Source organism: Xiphophorus maculatus, chromosome 20, assembly GCF_002775205.1.
Source record: "Xiphophorus maculatus strain JP 163 A chromosome 20, X_maculatus-5.0-male, whole genome shotgun sequence".
Classification (NCBI taxonomy): domain Eukaryota; kingdom Metazoa; phylum Chordata; class Actinopteri; order Cyprinodontiformes; family Poeciliidae; genus Xiphophorus; species Xiphophorus maculatus.
In genome coordinates, this window is record NC_036462.1 from 25,818,208 (window position 1) to 25,833,033 (window position 14,826).

General features: G+C 38.0%; 1 protein-coding gene across 1 annotated transcript; it reads right to left on the reverse strand.

The window, feature by feature from the left end:
* Positions 1-497: 497 nt before the first annotated feature.
* On the reverse strand, positions 498-11,322 carry dcaf12 (DDB1 and CUL4 associated factor 12). The gene is made up of 9 exons (XM_005815163.2): positions 10,928-11,322; positions 9,322-9,612; positions 8,947-9,225; positions 6,203-6,263; positions 5,823-6,016; positions 4,284-4,349; positions 3,904-4,066; positions 2,407-2,585; positions 498-2,302 (listed from the first exon to the last, which is right to left on the reverse strand). Exons 1-9 carry the CDS (start codon positions 10,985-10,987, stop codon positions 2,144-2,146), a joined length of 1,452 nt encoding a protein of 483 aa, XP_005815220.1. The 5' UTR covers positions 10,988-11,322; the 3' UTR covers positions 498-2,143.
* Positions 11,323-14,826: the final 3,504 nt, after the last annotated feature.

Here is a 14,826-nt window from a genome sequence, read left to right on the forward strand (position 1 = left end):
AAAATTGGGATCCAATACAAACTGGATCTCAATTTGTATTGGGATACAAAGAAAATATCACTTTCCTTTGAAAAGTGGTACAATAAACAGCACCAAATCAAGAGTACCTAATGAGAAGGTATGTGAGACCAGAAGTTCCCAAAACATTTAATCTTCTGAGCCCCAACGTACTGGAAGAGCCTTGAGTAGCTACAGATTAAGAATACAGGCATTATTTTGTAAGTCAAATGTGAAAGAAAACATAAATTTTGATAACTTTTAGCTGTACTTTTGACATTTTGTTTTGTAAAATTAAAGGCATAAACAGGGTTTTCCCAAAAAAAAAAAAAAAAAAAAAAAGGGTAGGGGGTTAAACGGGATTTTATTGGGGGTCCTGACCAAAACATTGACAACCTCTGGACTAGCACATTTCTGTTAAAAGAGCTGCTTAAATAATTTCTATCAAGTTGACACCTCAAAACCAAAAAAAAAAAAAACCCCACAAACAACAAAACAGATACATTAATATACATTTTATTGTATTATTTACTCCCTTTTAAAGAATTAGATTTATATCCCCAAGTGTTTATATTTTACAATATCCTGTTTCAGTCATTTGTAAAAACATTCACGAGGCTTGTATTTAAAAAAAAAAAAAGTGTCACCAAGGAGACGGATCAATCCACACAATTTCTCAGGCGTACACAGAAAATGCCCGCAACTGTCCTTAATGAATTTTTTTTTCTTTTACGAACACACATATACACATTTATATATTTATATAAAATACACTTTAAAGTGTTGGTTGTTTAGTCAATACTTGGTCAGAATTGTTTCATTTCAATGTAGAAAAGGAAACTGATGATTAACTCTGTGGCTGTCTTTCACAGAAAGATTTCAGGAAGGCAAAGACATTAGTTGAAGCCAACCCTGATTCTACTTATAACAAGGGGAAGCACAGCCACTCACGGCTTGTTAAAAGAGAGGGCGAGTGGCTATGAGAGAAAAAATATATATAAATATATATGCGCCAGGAGAATTTCCAAACATAATGAGCTTTCTTTGCATCACTTCTGAGAAACTGTTCCCGATGGATCCTATCTGATCACGCTATCAAAACCATCATCCTTTCGAAGAAGCAAAATGAACAATCCTGACCAACAAAATGAAGTCGACAAGGTAAAATGGTGGTAAAATAAATACAAATGAAGTAAATTAGATCATCAGCATGGGATCGCCCGTTGGATCAAAGTGGAGGGGAAAAAAAGAAAGTTACTTCTATATTACGTCCTAGCAGAGCAATAACACTGCGTTTATCAAGTCTAACACGATTTTTCTCCTTTACATCATCTCAGTGAAGATGAGAGGAAGAAGAAGGAAAAAAAAGAAATCTCTCACTTGATCCGGTTCTTTGTTTTACTTCTGAGAACAGAGGAAAGAAGTGTTTTGCGAGTGTTGATCGTTCTCAGATGTCAAACTGCACTCGAGCTCGGTCCATCAACAGGAATGGCATCAGTAATCCTTCAGTCATTATTGCTGTCCATTTATGCGAAAGAAGGAAAAACTATTTCGAGTGAATTCTGTTTTTTTTGTAGTTTTTTTTTTTTTTTTTTTTTTACAAATACACTTATCACAGAGAAAGCAGCAGTTAACACTATCCTTGAGTACAAAAATAAGCGAGCAAAAGACCACAGCGTAATCCCTGCAGGTTGGATGTGAATGTATTAATGATGCTAAAATGAATATTTTTATTCTTAATGTTTTTCAAAACTCTGAGTTTCTCAGTGGCAGACTTTGTAGCTCTTTAAATTATTAGTTAATTGTACAGTTTATATACACATCTATTTATATTTATATATATGTCTATATATATATATATATATAAATTAAAAAAAAGGGGGGCGGGGGCAAAACAGATAAAAGGTGAAATAGGTTATTTGGGGAAGATGAGAACATAAAAGTGGACACAAATATACACAGCAAAAACATTAAATTATGAAACACCATGCTCCTGAGTCCAAGTGTGAGCAAAACAGATGATCTGCTGATCAAAACAGATCCCAATGAAGGTGATGTGGATGAACTTAAGCTAGTAAGATGGAGGGATTTCTGTAGAACGATGGGAGACGTAGGGAAGGAGCTGATTGACAAGAAGAGGAAGAGGCTAACTCCACAGTCCTGCGTAGTTTCCGTGCAGGCCAGAGCAGAGCGGCCCACCGGCTACGAACAGCTTGGTACCAGAGTCGTCATAGCAGTGGGTGTACACAGCGTTGGGGAAGGAATGAATGTCTGAGAAGTAACTCCTCCATGTTTCATCATGATTCTGAAAGCAGCCCAGAACAGGAAGGCAAGATTTGGAGATTAAACAACCTTTTTCTGTCATCTTTCAGTAAAGAAATCTTTAAAGAAAAAAGAAAAAACGCTTACCAGCCAGCCTTTCCCTGTGGTTAGCTTAAGGATGCCATCCGGGGCACCCTTCCGATACCCGCTGGATGGATTGAAAGGGTTCTCCAGGAACCTATGAGCCCGGATGTCGTAGAAGAGGAGAGAACCTTGACCGGTACCCACAGTCACAATGTGCTCATAGAAACTCACGGATCGGATCCCTGCACACAAAGACATGGCTAAGCATTAATGAAAGGAAGCCAAAAGGTACAGAGTAGGGATGCAAAGAATTGACAATTGTCGATTAATAGTTTATTTGATTAAAATCAGTTTAAGTCGGTTAACTAATAATGTCCGTTTACACCAGGGGTGTCAAACTCCAGTCCTCAAGGGCCAGTGTCCTGCAACTTTTAGACGTGTCTCTGCTGCACCACACCTGAATAGAATAATTAGGTCATTAGCAAGACTCTGGAGAACTGATCTACACAAAGAGGAGGTAATTAAGCCATTTTGTACCTGTGGCACATCTAAGAACTGCAGGACAGCGGCCCTCGAGGACTGGAGTTTGACACCTGTGGTTTACACCTTCTTTCAGTATTGTAGTTTGGCCGCCATGCAGCAGAAGGCGCCGCTGGTCATCCTTAAGCGGAGCCAGATACAGGAATAAAGATGGCGGAGCCACACCAAAACAAGAAAGGGTCCAGTTCGGGATGCTAAATGCACTTCACGCGGTTCTGTTTTGAAATATAAACACTTGACAAGCTCCTACAGCCATCTCCTTTATAGCGCTCATTCGGTTGTGCTGCATGTCGGCGCATTGTACTATGATGAAAAAAAACAACCTTTGCGCCAATTAAGCAGGTTTATTTTGAGGGCTGTCGTGAGATAATGCAAGTCATCGAGGGAAGTTCTTACTTTCTTTCGAGAGCAACTACCGACAGTATTTCCGTATGAATATTATGTCATTTATTATTTTCATCTTTTTCTGTTCAGCAATATAATAGGTTCATGTTCGGTTATATTTTATAAATATGTTTAATAATGTGAGGGGAAAAAACTTTGTCAGTCAATTTAGTTAGTATTTAATACAGCTGACAAAATATTTTAGGAATGCAGTTTTTTCTCTATTAAGCATATAATGAAAAATGTAGTCCTTCATGTTATAGAAAGACAGTTGGCCAAGAAGAAAACTTAGATTTTTAAGAAAATGGTCGCTTAACAAATAATATAATCAACTTTAGATCAACTCATTGATAACTTGCATCTCTACTATAAAGCATATAAAGTTTAAAGTATCAAACGCCAAACCATGAACTTAGTCAAGCTAAAATATTTTTAAACAATATGTAGCTAATATTTAAATAAATGTAATTCTAAGAGTCCATCTCGTCAAAGAACGAGCTTGAGTTCCTCCAGGGTGATGTGACTTCATCATTTAGTCACACAAACTTTTTTTTATTAGTGAGCATTAAGTATTTCACGAGAGTCAAATGCAACGATCTAAAATCTCTGGATTTGACATCTTCTTTGGAAACTTACCGCTTCCTCTCTCTCGAGAACTAACAGACTTGATGTTGTGGGTAGGCTGGCGTGGATCCAGAAAGGAAACATGGGCCTGAGAACCCACAGCGTACACGGACCAGTCCTGTCCATATGCTAAACACACATTCTCTTTGCAGTGAGGCAGCTTGGTGGACAGTATCTACAGAGACGATGTGGAAATGGCAAGAATTTTAAGTTAAATTTGATATAAAAAGCACATATTTTCAACAAAATTATACTCTCATGCGCCACAGACGTAGAAAACTGTAGCAGAAAATAAAAGACACATGCGATGTCAATGTACTTCCTGCAAAGGTGAGTACATAGAAGCACACAATAAATCACAGAATAGACCAAATGATTATTTAGTCAGGTACCTTGCACAAATTATGCTCTGCTTTCCAGAGGTGAAAATAACCATCCAAGGACACAGCGCCCAGCTCCTGAAAAAGGAAAAACCGCACAGGAAGTCAAGACAAAGACCACTAAAATATGGGGCACGAGAAATGGAGAAAAAAAAAGTTTCTGCTGTTTTTAAGTATCTTTTCGGTCTCTTTTTAACTGAATGAGAACTGACTGCACAGAGTTTAACCACACAGACAGGAAGGACGAATAAGAGGTAATTATTAGTGAAAATGTGAAGTACCCGGACAGTTTTCCATTTAAAAATAAGTTTTTAATCCCAAAAGAAAGCTTACATTTTCTCCAAAGAGTCATTATTGATCAGTCTATGGTTTATGTTATTGGTCAAATTAGATCTGATAAATTCTACGTATAAAATTATAGTAAGATTACAAAAAGTTGCAGCTTTAAAATGAGCAAAAATGTCCATCATAGCATCTCTGTGGATTAAAGTGCTTTTGATAACATGGAAAGTGACCAGCGATGTAAAGACCTTAGAGCGACGCACTGCTGTCCCTCCCCCGTCTGTTTCTGTGTAACATTAATCAGTTGGTCTGCTAACTCTTTTCAAGGTTACTCTAATTATGACACCACTGTTGAAGATTACAGTAGTGATATACAGTAGATCATGATTACTCCACATTTTCCTGATTTCCTCATGTATTTTATTACCATGTCCCAAACTTTGAGAGTCTCAACCAATAAAAATAATTATCTATTGTAGACAACGAGGGCAGAAAACGTTTATGCAACAAGCAGAAAATATTACGTGCATGGTGATTTTCCTTTAAAATCTAACCTGATACAAAAGTTGATATGATAGCATAAAAAATATGTTTTAATGTTTTTAGCTAAATTAATTGGATCACATTTTAAAGTGAAACCGCACCATTTGTAACATGTGCTTGTTACGCCAACTTGTGCCTAGTTTCATTAAAGACTAACCAGTTAAAAACAATTTCATTCCAATAAAGTTTTCATTTAACAACCCTTAATGCAAATGTTTACAAAGTCCATTTAATCCATCCACTCCTACAGTTGCTACATAAAGATGTATTCAATTGTATCCTGACAAGAACAAGAAGCAGCAACTCAAAATGAGCTTACTAATTAAACAAATACAAACAGATTTATTGAAGAAATTTAAATTAAAAAAATCTAAAAAAAAAATTTAAAAAAGAAGTTCAAATAACACTTTGTATAACACTAGCAGTGGGCAACATTAATCATGACAAAGAGATGGGAAAGTTTCTTCACATAAATTTAGTTGTGTAACAGATCAGAGTTAATAACAAATTTTATGAGCTCGACTGCTTAATTACTTATTTTCATCAACAGTTTTTTTATTATTATAATTTATGCAATAACTTAAGCTGTTTAATACAGAGTTATAGAAACAAGTATCAGGATTTATCTCTTAAAGATGAAAATTCGTCTCATCTGTGCTCCTAAAAACAGACAAAAAAGCCAAATTTAAGGGGATTCAAACTGCGGAGGATCCAGAGGGGTCTTACTTTATGGGTGTTATTGAAGGCCAGAGCCCGAACTTTACAGTTGTATGGGTTGGTATACTCCTTGGGAATGTCTTTCAGGGCACGGTGGGAGATGTGCGCGTAAGATGGTACCGTGTCGTCACTCGGACTCCTCTCAGACTGACCGGTTACTTCCTCTGTGACCTCCCACAGACCCATGGAGCCGTCTCTGGACCCTGCAGATGAAAGCCCACGCAGCGGATAAACAGCCAACCCAGTAAGTAGGTAAAAGGTGAGGATTTTCTAAAACGGTCACAGAAATAATTGCTAAACACTTTGCGGGACAGCAGCTTGGATGGAGAGAGCGTGTACCTGCCGGTTTTACTGACTGCCCAGAGGTCCCACAGTTCGTGCTTACTCACCAGAAACAGCCATGGTGTCACTGATCCACGCTATGGAGAAAATCCAGTCATTGTGACCATCCTGGAAAACAAAATGGTTTTGAGGTGAAACATCATAATAGCCAAAAGAGTTACAAAATACTTTTTTACTTTAGTTGTTCCTAATTAACAACTCAAGAACCTTGACGTGTAGATTTGGAATAAAACTCCCAAACAGACTCACTGTCTCATGAAACGCTGTAGGAAACACTTAATTTTCCACAGAATCCGAAACTCATCTTTTGTATTTCTCAGTTTATCCTGTTTAGGATTTGTACTCAGAATGGGTTGAACGGTTTTAAAAGACCTATTACTACCAAAATAAATTAGTGAACTTTTAAGTGATAGAAAATTGAATTTTTTCAATATATCAAAACACATTATTCAGCCTATTCTGCTTGAGACCTTCCCACTGTGCTGCAGGAATCCAGGAGTTACTGCACAGTGCTGCAGAATATTCCACTGTATTCGACACAATAGACGGGACAAGCTGCACACTTTTACTGCGGACTGCTTTGACCCCTTTAACTGACCCTGCTTTAGACAATATGGCACTTTGAGCGCTTTAGTGGGGGGGATTTTGGTTGGGAAAAAAAAACGTAGATTCAGGGTCTCGGCAATGCCCACGTGAAAACAACGGCTTTAACTACAACATAATGAGAACTCCACTTTTATTTGTTGAAACAAAAAACAGGGTTTCTCTGACTTTTAAGATAATATATGGAGTATCTTATCAACTACAAGCTTTATTGTATATTACTAGACTTTTTTTTGTGAAACACAAATACAAAGTAGTGCAGCACACTGCAAATCTACCAAAACACACCAATCAACCCAAACTACTACGCTGGGAATTGAAAGCATTAATAAGAGCAGGAGCAAAGAGGCCCATAGAAACTATGGAGAAGCTGCAGAAATCCACAGCTCAGGTGGGAGCATCAGATTGACAGTACAGCTTTTAGTCTTCTACTCCACATATGTGACTTTCATGGAAGATCAGTGAAAAGAATCCTACTGTTGAAAAGAGCTACGAGAAGTCTTGTTTGCCATTTTCTGCAAGTCATATAGGAGGCTCAGCAAAACAATGAAGACACCATCCCCTTGGGGATGCATGGTGGTAGCACTCACGTTCACCAAGTACAGAGAAGTTGATTAGAATTGATGGGAAGACAGACTGCTGCTAAACACAGGGTGATCCTGGAGGAAGACTTGTTAGAGGCCACAACAGACTTGAAACTGGTTCATCTTTCAGCAGAAAAAAACAACCCTAACATACTGTAAGAGCTACAAAAGATGGTTTCGATCAAACCATATCCATGCGTTATTAAGGCCAAGTCAAAGTAGAGGCCTAAATCAAAGAAAAAAAAAAGTATGCTTACAAACACCATCCACTTTGACAAAATTTCAGCGGAAATCCAGTCTAACAATGAGAAGTGGCCATGGTGAGTCCATGGCAAAAAAATCTAACCAACCAAACAAACAGATAAATGGAAAATTAATTAATGTGTTTTTTTTAAAATGAATTTATGGGGTAGGAGCTCATAAGTTTCTTACTTCTTCTTACTCCTTTATGAGCATGTTAAGATTATTGTGGTACAAAAATATGTATCATTTGCATTTCTTGTTTATGTCTGTTATTTTATACTGCTATGATGTACAAAATAAATTTTTAAAAAGCTGGTAGCGGGGCGTGCCGTGGTGGCGTAGCGGTTAGCGCGACCCGTATTTGGAGGCCTTGAGTCCTCAACACGGCCGTCGCGAGTTCGACTCCCGGACCCGATGACATTTGCCGCATGTCTTCCCCCCTCTCCTTCCCCGTTTCCTGTCAGCCTACTATCATATAAGGGACACTAGAGCCCACAAAAAGACACCCTGGAGGGGTAAAAAAAAAAAAAAAAAAAAAGCTGGTAGCGACAGGCTACATTTTCAGATTTAGATTTACAAAAATGTTAAAAAGCATGTGTTATTTTTCTCTCCACTTTGCAGTTATACATCTCTTCTCTTTGTGTTACTATATCTTATAACATCCCAAGGAAATACATTGACGCTTGTGGCTGCAACATGATATAATGACATAAATACTTTGCAAAGTATTGTATGTTTCAACTTGATAGTGATGTTTCTGCATATAACTCAGCCAATCAGCTGGCTGACGACCTGGTTAGAAGTGTTTAGAAGAGGCCGGGGAGTTTTTTCCCTTTTAGATAAAAGGTAAAAAACTTGCCAAAGGGAGGAGGTGTTTCCCCAAACCAATGAGAACCTGTTAAAGGGCTGTATAAGTTGCTGTGTGGTAGCATATTAATACAACTCTTGCGAATTACTTTCACTTGACTTTTGTTTTAATTTTCTTTTATTAGCTGGCATAGTTTAAGTGTTGATTGATTGTAACAATTATGTGTGAGTCTAAGTGCTTTAGATCAAATAAACTAAACCAAAACAGAAATATAAATTAAATTGACTTGTGAAAAGGGTAGGACAATTCTCTTTAGCAAATTCTCTGCTAATAACATCGAAATGTTTTAAGAAAAAAAATTAAAAACATTTGAACTTTGACTTTAAAAGACCTGTCGTATTTTAATCAGGTTCTGGCCCATTTGCAAGGCAGAAAAACACATTTTTCTGCTTCATAAATTATTAGCGAACTAGAGAAAACTGAGACACTGTTTCACTAATTATGCTTGCATGTCTGAACAACATATAAAAATTACCATACAAGAGACACTTACATCTCCAACACAAACAGGGTCCAGTGTTGGCAGCTGGTAGATGGCTAAGCTATTGGGGTTATCTCCTCCAGTGGCAAGCAGAGTTTTTGAGGGGTTGAGTTCAATTGCATGTATGCCACAGCCCTGCTGGTCCAACCGGGCATGAGAGCCCCCTGTTGGGAGATATTGCCGCCCTGTTGTCATAGCACCCACTGTCCCAGAGCCTGCATCACTACACTCCCTGTCCTTTAGCATTGGGATGCGTGTTATTTTCCCCGTCAGGACATCAACGACAAAAAGCTGCAAACAAAGGAAGAATACGTAGCCGGTTAAGTACAACATATGCATGAGAAACATCAAAATATAAAGACGGCACCAAAAACTGGATTAGCTCACCGTGTTGCACTTGGTCCCACACACCACCTGTCTATGGTTGAGCCACTGCGAAGCAAACACCTTGTTCAGCCGTCCCAGAGAAAACTCCCTCTCCTTGAGGATCCCAGGGAGCCTGCCGGCCGCGAAACCACGCAGGCTCCGCTGGAGCCGCAACTCATGCTGCTGCTGGGGCCTGAACTCGCGTCCACGGAGAGCGCACACAACGGAGTGGCGACTGCCGCCCCACTGCTGAGCATGCAGCGACGAACAAGAAATACGGATCCGCTTCTGTGGCGCTTGACACCAGCCCAGCTGTGGAAGAAGGTAGAGGGAAAAGGTTTGAGCATCACGGAAGAGTTTTTATTACGAGCGAGAAAAGGTTACCCTGCATTCTCAGCAGTAATAAAGTCGCTAAGCAATATTTATTTCTGCTAAGAATCTAAACTGATAGAGCATAACTAAACAGTTCAAACTGTAAAAGTAAATTATGAAAATAAAGACGTTCTTAGTGTTTGACTCATCTAAAATTCAAACTTATTTAAAGTTTACAGTGCAGTACTCATACCTGTTGAAATGTTTCAAATGTGATGTTGTAATTGCAATCAGTTTACGGCTGGGATTCATGTAATAGATTAAAACTAAGTAATTTGTAATTATGAGAAAGAAAATGATTCATGGGTTCAAATGGTTTTACAAACGAAACGTGCATTTTATTGATGTCGATGCTTTGTAGAACCATTGACATGGAACGGTTGGAATATGTCTGCATCTGCTTTTTACATGCAAATTATGGGACTTTTTAGGACGTCCTGTTGCCCCTTTATTTCGGGGCATCAGAGTCAAGGAGACTCAATAGAAATGCATGCAATCCTTTGCAGATTTTGCTTAGAAAAAGAATGTACAAAAAGTAACATAATTAAAAAGGCATACATTCGAGTTTGTGATTACAAACAAAACATGAAAAAATACATACTTTTGCAAGGCACATTATCAAACAAAGGTTTATTTTTGACAAATTGCTCACAAATTACTACTACAAATAATGTATATGTTATCCCCAAACGACCCATTTTTATGAATGTACACTAATTCCGATGACAAACGTAAGCCAACACACTAGCACATATGACGTCCCAGCTAACGCTGACGTTGGTAAAATGCTTTTCAATCAAGATTCCAAATGGAAATCTCGCTTCCAGTCGAAATCAATTCAGTTCTTGTTGGTGATGAAAAGTTGGTCTGACACGCCAAGTCAAGCCAAGAGGTGTCACCTATAAAAGAGCACCTGTGACCACGTAATTGCAATATATATATATATAGAACAGCTGAACGTCAGCCTTTATCGGGGCTGAACAACCACTGAGCTAACGTTAGCTCTTGTATTGTAACGGACTGCCGTTGGCGAACGTCGAGCTAACATTAGCGGATGCCGATCCTCAAATGGAAACATGTAGAGTTCTTCTTTTAAAACGTCTCTTGTGTGTGTGCGCGTTCTGGCTTATTATGCGTCCGTATAGAGCGGTGGTTGATCTGTAAGCTACCGCACGGATGCTAATAATGCTCTTGTCGGCTAACACTGGCTAGCACATAGTTAGTTAGCACGCTAACACAACCGGTTTCCGCCTACCTGTTGTTGGTCCTTCGGCTCTCCTGCTCTCCTTTTCCTGCTAACTGTTTTTCTCGCCATAATCTGACACACACAGTTCCTTCACCCACATGGAGGGTACAAGTAACACTGGATACTGGGTCATATAATGGCGATATGCTATTCTGTTCCTTGGCCCTCGCTGGCAGTGCGCGACGATGAGGTAGGGCGATCACATAAGGGTAAGGTTGGTCAGAGCGAAGCTAAGATTAAGGTAAATATGCAGCTCCGCCTCCTGAATAATATGACCGTGAGGCCGCAGAAACTATCCCGTTTCCACTTAGTCAGTTTTTTTTTCCTGCCAAGCTGTGTTGCGAAGCGGCGGCAACGGCGAAAGCGTTGGGCAGTGCGCAGCCGCACTCAAATTAAACATCAACAACAACAAGGTCGTACGGAACCGAGAGCGTAATACGTACTCACTGACGTCACTGGCGTTCCGGAGACGCTTTTTCTGTTTATCTGTTAGAAAGATATATACGTAGACACACACACATATACGTTTTTAGTGTTTTTGAATTAAATTTAATTTAATTAGCAGTCAGATGATTCCAAGAATTTAGAAGCCTTGCAAAATCTGGCCAAGCTTTTCTGCGTTAATAATATGATCAACCTTCTGACGTCATTAAATACTTTAATTCAAAATATATCAAGTTTGAATTCATCATTATTTTGCCACTATTCTGGAAGCAGTTGTGTTTAACTGCCAGCCTTGAATGTGGTTTCTTGACAGTTAGATGTAAACATGTTCATAGCCCTACCAGATTCAGATTTGAAGTAAGCTTTTGATTTCATAACTATTATTTTGACTTGAAACGATTTTTACAGCATGGAGTGGCCCAGCCAGAGTCTTGACCGAATTGAGAACCAATGGAAGGAGCTACAGATTAGGGCGATGGCCTTCCAAAGTCAAAAAATTGGAGTTAATCTCTAAAGATAAATTGTCAGTATAGAAGTGGAAGCATGCAAACAATTTGCCCAGCAGTTGTAAAAAGGGGTTGACTGTTGTAATGAAAATAAAACCTTTCTTTACACAATGATTCTTGTACATTGTTTTATGTTTTGTAATATCTAATGTCTCATTTCAGAAACAAAATTGTTTCTTCTCCAAATCTACCAGGGTTATGAATATTTACTATTTTTAGGAGTAGCATAATTATCTGTTGTGTGCCACAGGGCAGGAAAATCAGTGAAGCAAAACTGTGTTTTGTTCCTGTGATATTTTTTCTGAATTTGGCACGAGAAATCTGAATTTTTATTTTGTATTTGAAAACTGGTAAGTGTTGAAAGATCCTGCTGAACATAGGTTCTTGCAAAGCTGTATCTGAATTTTCTGGTTGCCTTCTTTATTCAAGAAGTCAATGTGACTCAACAAACTTTTTGTTTCCATGTCTCAAAACATCCTACCTCTGAAAATGCAGCCAGCATCCATAGAATAACGTTTGACATCTAAAGATGAAAGCAACCTCTCCTTTGTTGAAAGCTAAATATGAAAACGTCAAGATGACTCAAGACTTCTGTTCAGGATTGCATTAAGATCATGCTTTATGAGAACCAAATGTGTGAAATCTTAAAACAAGAAGATCACAAATGTCTTGAAAATAATTTCTTATAACAGCAAGTCAGTTGGACTGAAACAATTCTTTACAGATATGTAGGACTTTATCTATTTTTATGAACAGGTGCTAGCTTTCTCTGGTTTTTAGTTGCAGGCAAGTTGCATGGGCCCCTGTACTACTGCATGCTGCTCTTCTTTATATTTTTTCTGCTGACCAACAGGTCACAGTTGGATTTTTCCAGTCAATAGACAATAACTTCTTGTCTATTCAGCTGAACATTTAAAACATTTAAAAAGAGAGACACAAATCCAGGAAAAGGATGTGTTGTTCTTTGAAAGGTTAATCTCTCACATTTAAATACTTGGGATAAAACATGAAGCTGGGCTAAAAAACAGAGAAACACAATGCTGAAAAGATGAGCATATTTAATTGGTTGGATTCTCTAAATAATTTCGCAGAAAATTAAACATTTTGTCGAAACACATCAATGAATTTGGAAAACCACACTGAGCTCACCAAGCTCAACTTTGATTAGACTTGCTTTGTGGTCATGCCGAAACTGACTTTTTCTTCTTTTTTTTACACCAACATGTTTTTACCCGAAACCTGTAATCCAAATAAAACTTTTAAAAAAAATCAGAACACAAACAGCCAAAGGTGCACAGTTTTAATTAATATCTGTGGATAACAAAAATCTAACAAGTCAAGTGTGAAGACAATAATACCACTTATGTGTTTTCTGTTTTTTAATCATAGAAACTTAAATAAAAAAAGGAAGAAGCAGCTGTCAGTCGTGTCAAAACCTATTTACCTTAAAGTGCTTCCTATAGGAACTCAAGTGAATTATTACGACATGGAAATTCCAACTCTGTAAATAATTATGAGTCTGGGAGCGATCCATGTGTTTCTAAAAAGTCTCAGTCATGTAGTCTGAAAGGTATTTTAGACTCGACAAATATGTTGTTATATCCCAAAAGTATGATTACAAACATAATTTCATTGGTTTTAGTGTCTGGATAAGGCATGGGCCAGTCATGTGTGTCAAGATATACTTGAGTGTTTACATAGTTACGGTCTTAAAAACCGCAACATTTCTGATTAGTCCTTTAAATGTAAAAGCCAGAGTGAGTGTCGCCGGTTGTATTGGTACAGTGCTGCAAATAAGCACCTGTATTTATTCTTTATTTCTCTAAGTTTACAGTGCTGAGAAAAATTATTAGCCCTTACAGATTATTCTAGGTTTTTACATTTAAATGTTCCAGATCATCAAATTGTTACACAGGACAAACATAACCTTAGTAAATACAAAATACTTTTTTCGCTTATTAAGGGAATACAAGTTATCAAAATAACCTGACCCTTGAGTGAAAAATTAATAGCCCCCTTTATAGTTTGTTGTATCACCGCTTACTGCAAATGTTAAGTTCTTGCAGTAACTTGAAGTGAGTCTTCGATTGGAATGGAGGAATTTTGGCCCAATCTCCTTTGCAGAACCATTTTAATTCAGCCTCGTTGGTAAATTTTTGATGCCACACCATCGATTTAAATCCAAACTTCACTCCAAATTATTTTTTATTTTTATTTTTTAGAGTTATTGCTGTGCTTTGGATAACTGATCCAAATGCGCTTGGGCCCAAAGTCACAAGTTAATGGTTGGACATTCTCTTGGAGGATTTCCAGATAGGGGGCAAAGTGAATGGTTTCATCAAGCGCAACGTGTCCAGTTACTTAAACCACCGTACATCACCCAGTTATGTTTGACTGTGGGTATTATTTTCTTTCTCTGGATGCTATTAGCTTGACACACTTATAAGTTTACAGAACATTTCCCTATAACTCTTGGAACTCCTCAGTGTTTATAGTGGCAAACAAAAGACAACCTTCAGGATCTTTTTGGTCAGCAGTGGCTCAGGCACTGGCACCTTCTCATTGATATCACTATGGCCATCTTCTTCATTGTTCTTCACCCCAATGTCTTCAAATCTAGCATAATTGGTGTGAAACGTTTGTGCTGGTGACCTCTAGAAACTTTCTTTTTTATATCTTCAAAATAGCAGCACAAATGAACATTTTTACCGCACAAACATTTGACACCAAATTTGTTAGATTTGGGTAATGTGGGAGGGCTGGTTGACCATTACACTTTCATTAATATTTTCAAAGCAAAAGCAGCACAAACGAAACCCTTTGCAGTACAAACCAGCACAAATGTAGTCGAGTTAATACCATTTTTGTCTGATTGGAAGAAGGTGGGAGGTCTGGATGACCTTTCATGCTCTCTGGAAACATTTATTAACATCTTTAAGATGATAGTGGCACAAACAA

What these genes read in the sequence shown, in the direction of transcription:
- dcaf12 (XM_005815163.2), bottom strand. Translation starts at nt 10,987, where the DNA reads ATGGCGAGAAAAACAGTTAGCAGGAAAAGGAGAGCAGGAGAGCCGAAG. An exon ending in GTGGGACCAAGTGCAACACG is followed by an intron (nt 9,226 to 9,321) that starts GTGAGCTAATCC and finishes CTTTGTTTGCAG; the next exon opens with CTTTTTGTCGTTGATGTCCT. An exon ending in TTCTCGAGAGAGAGGAAGCG is followed by an intron (nt 2,586 to 3,903) that starts GTAAGTTTCCAA and finishes CTTTGTGTGCAG; the next exon opens with GGATCCGATCCGTGAGTTTC.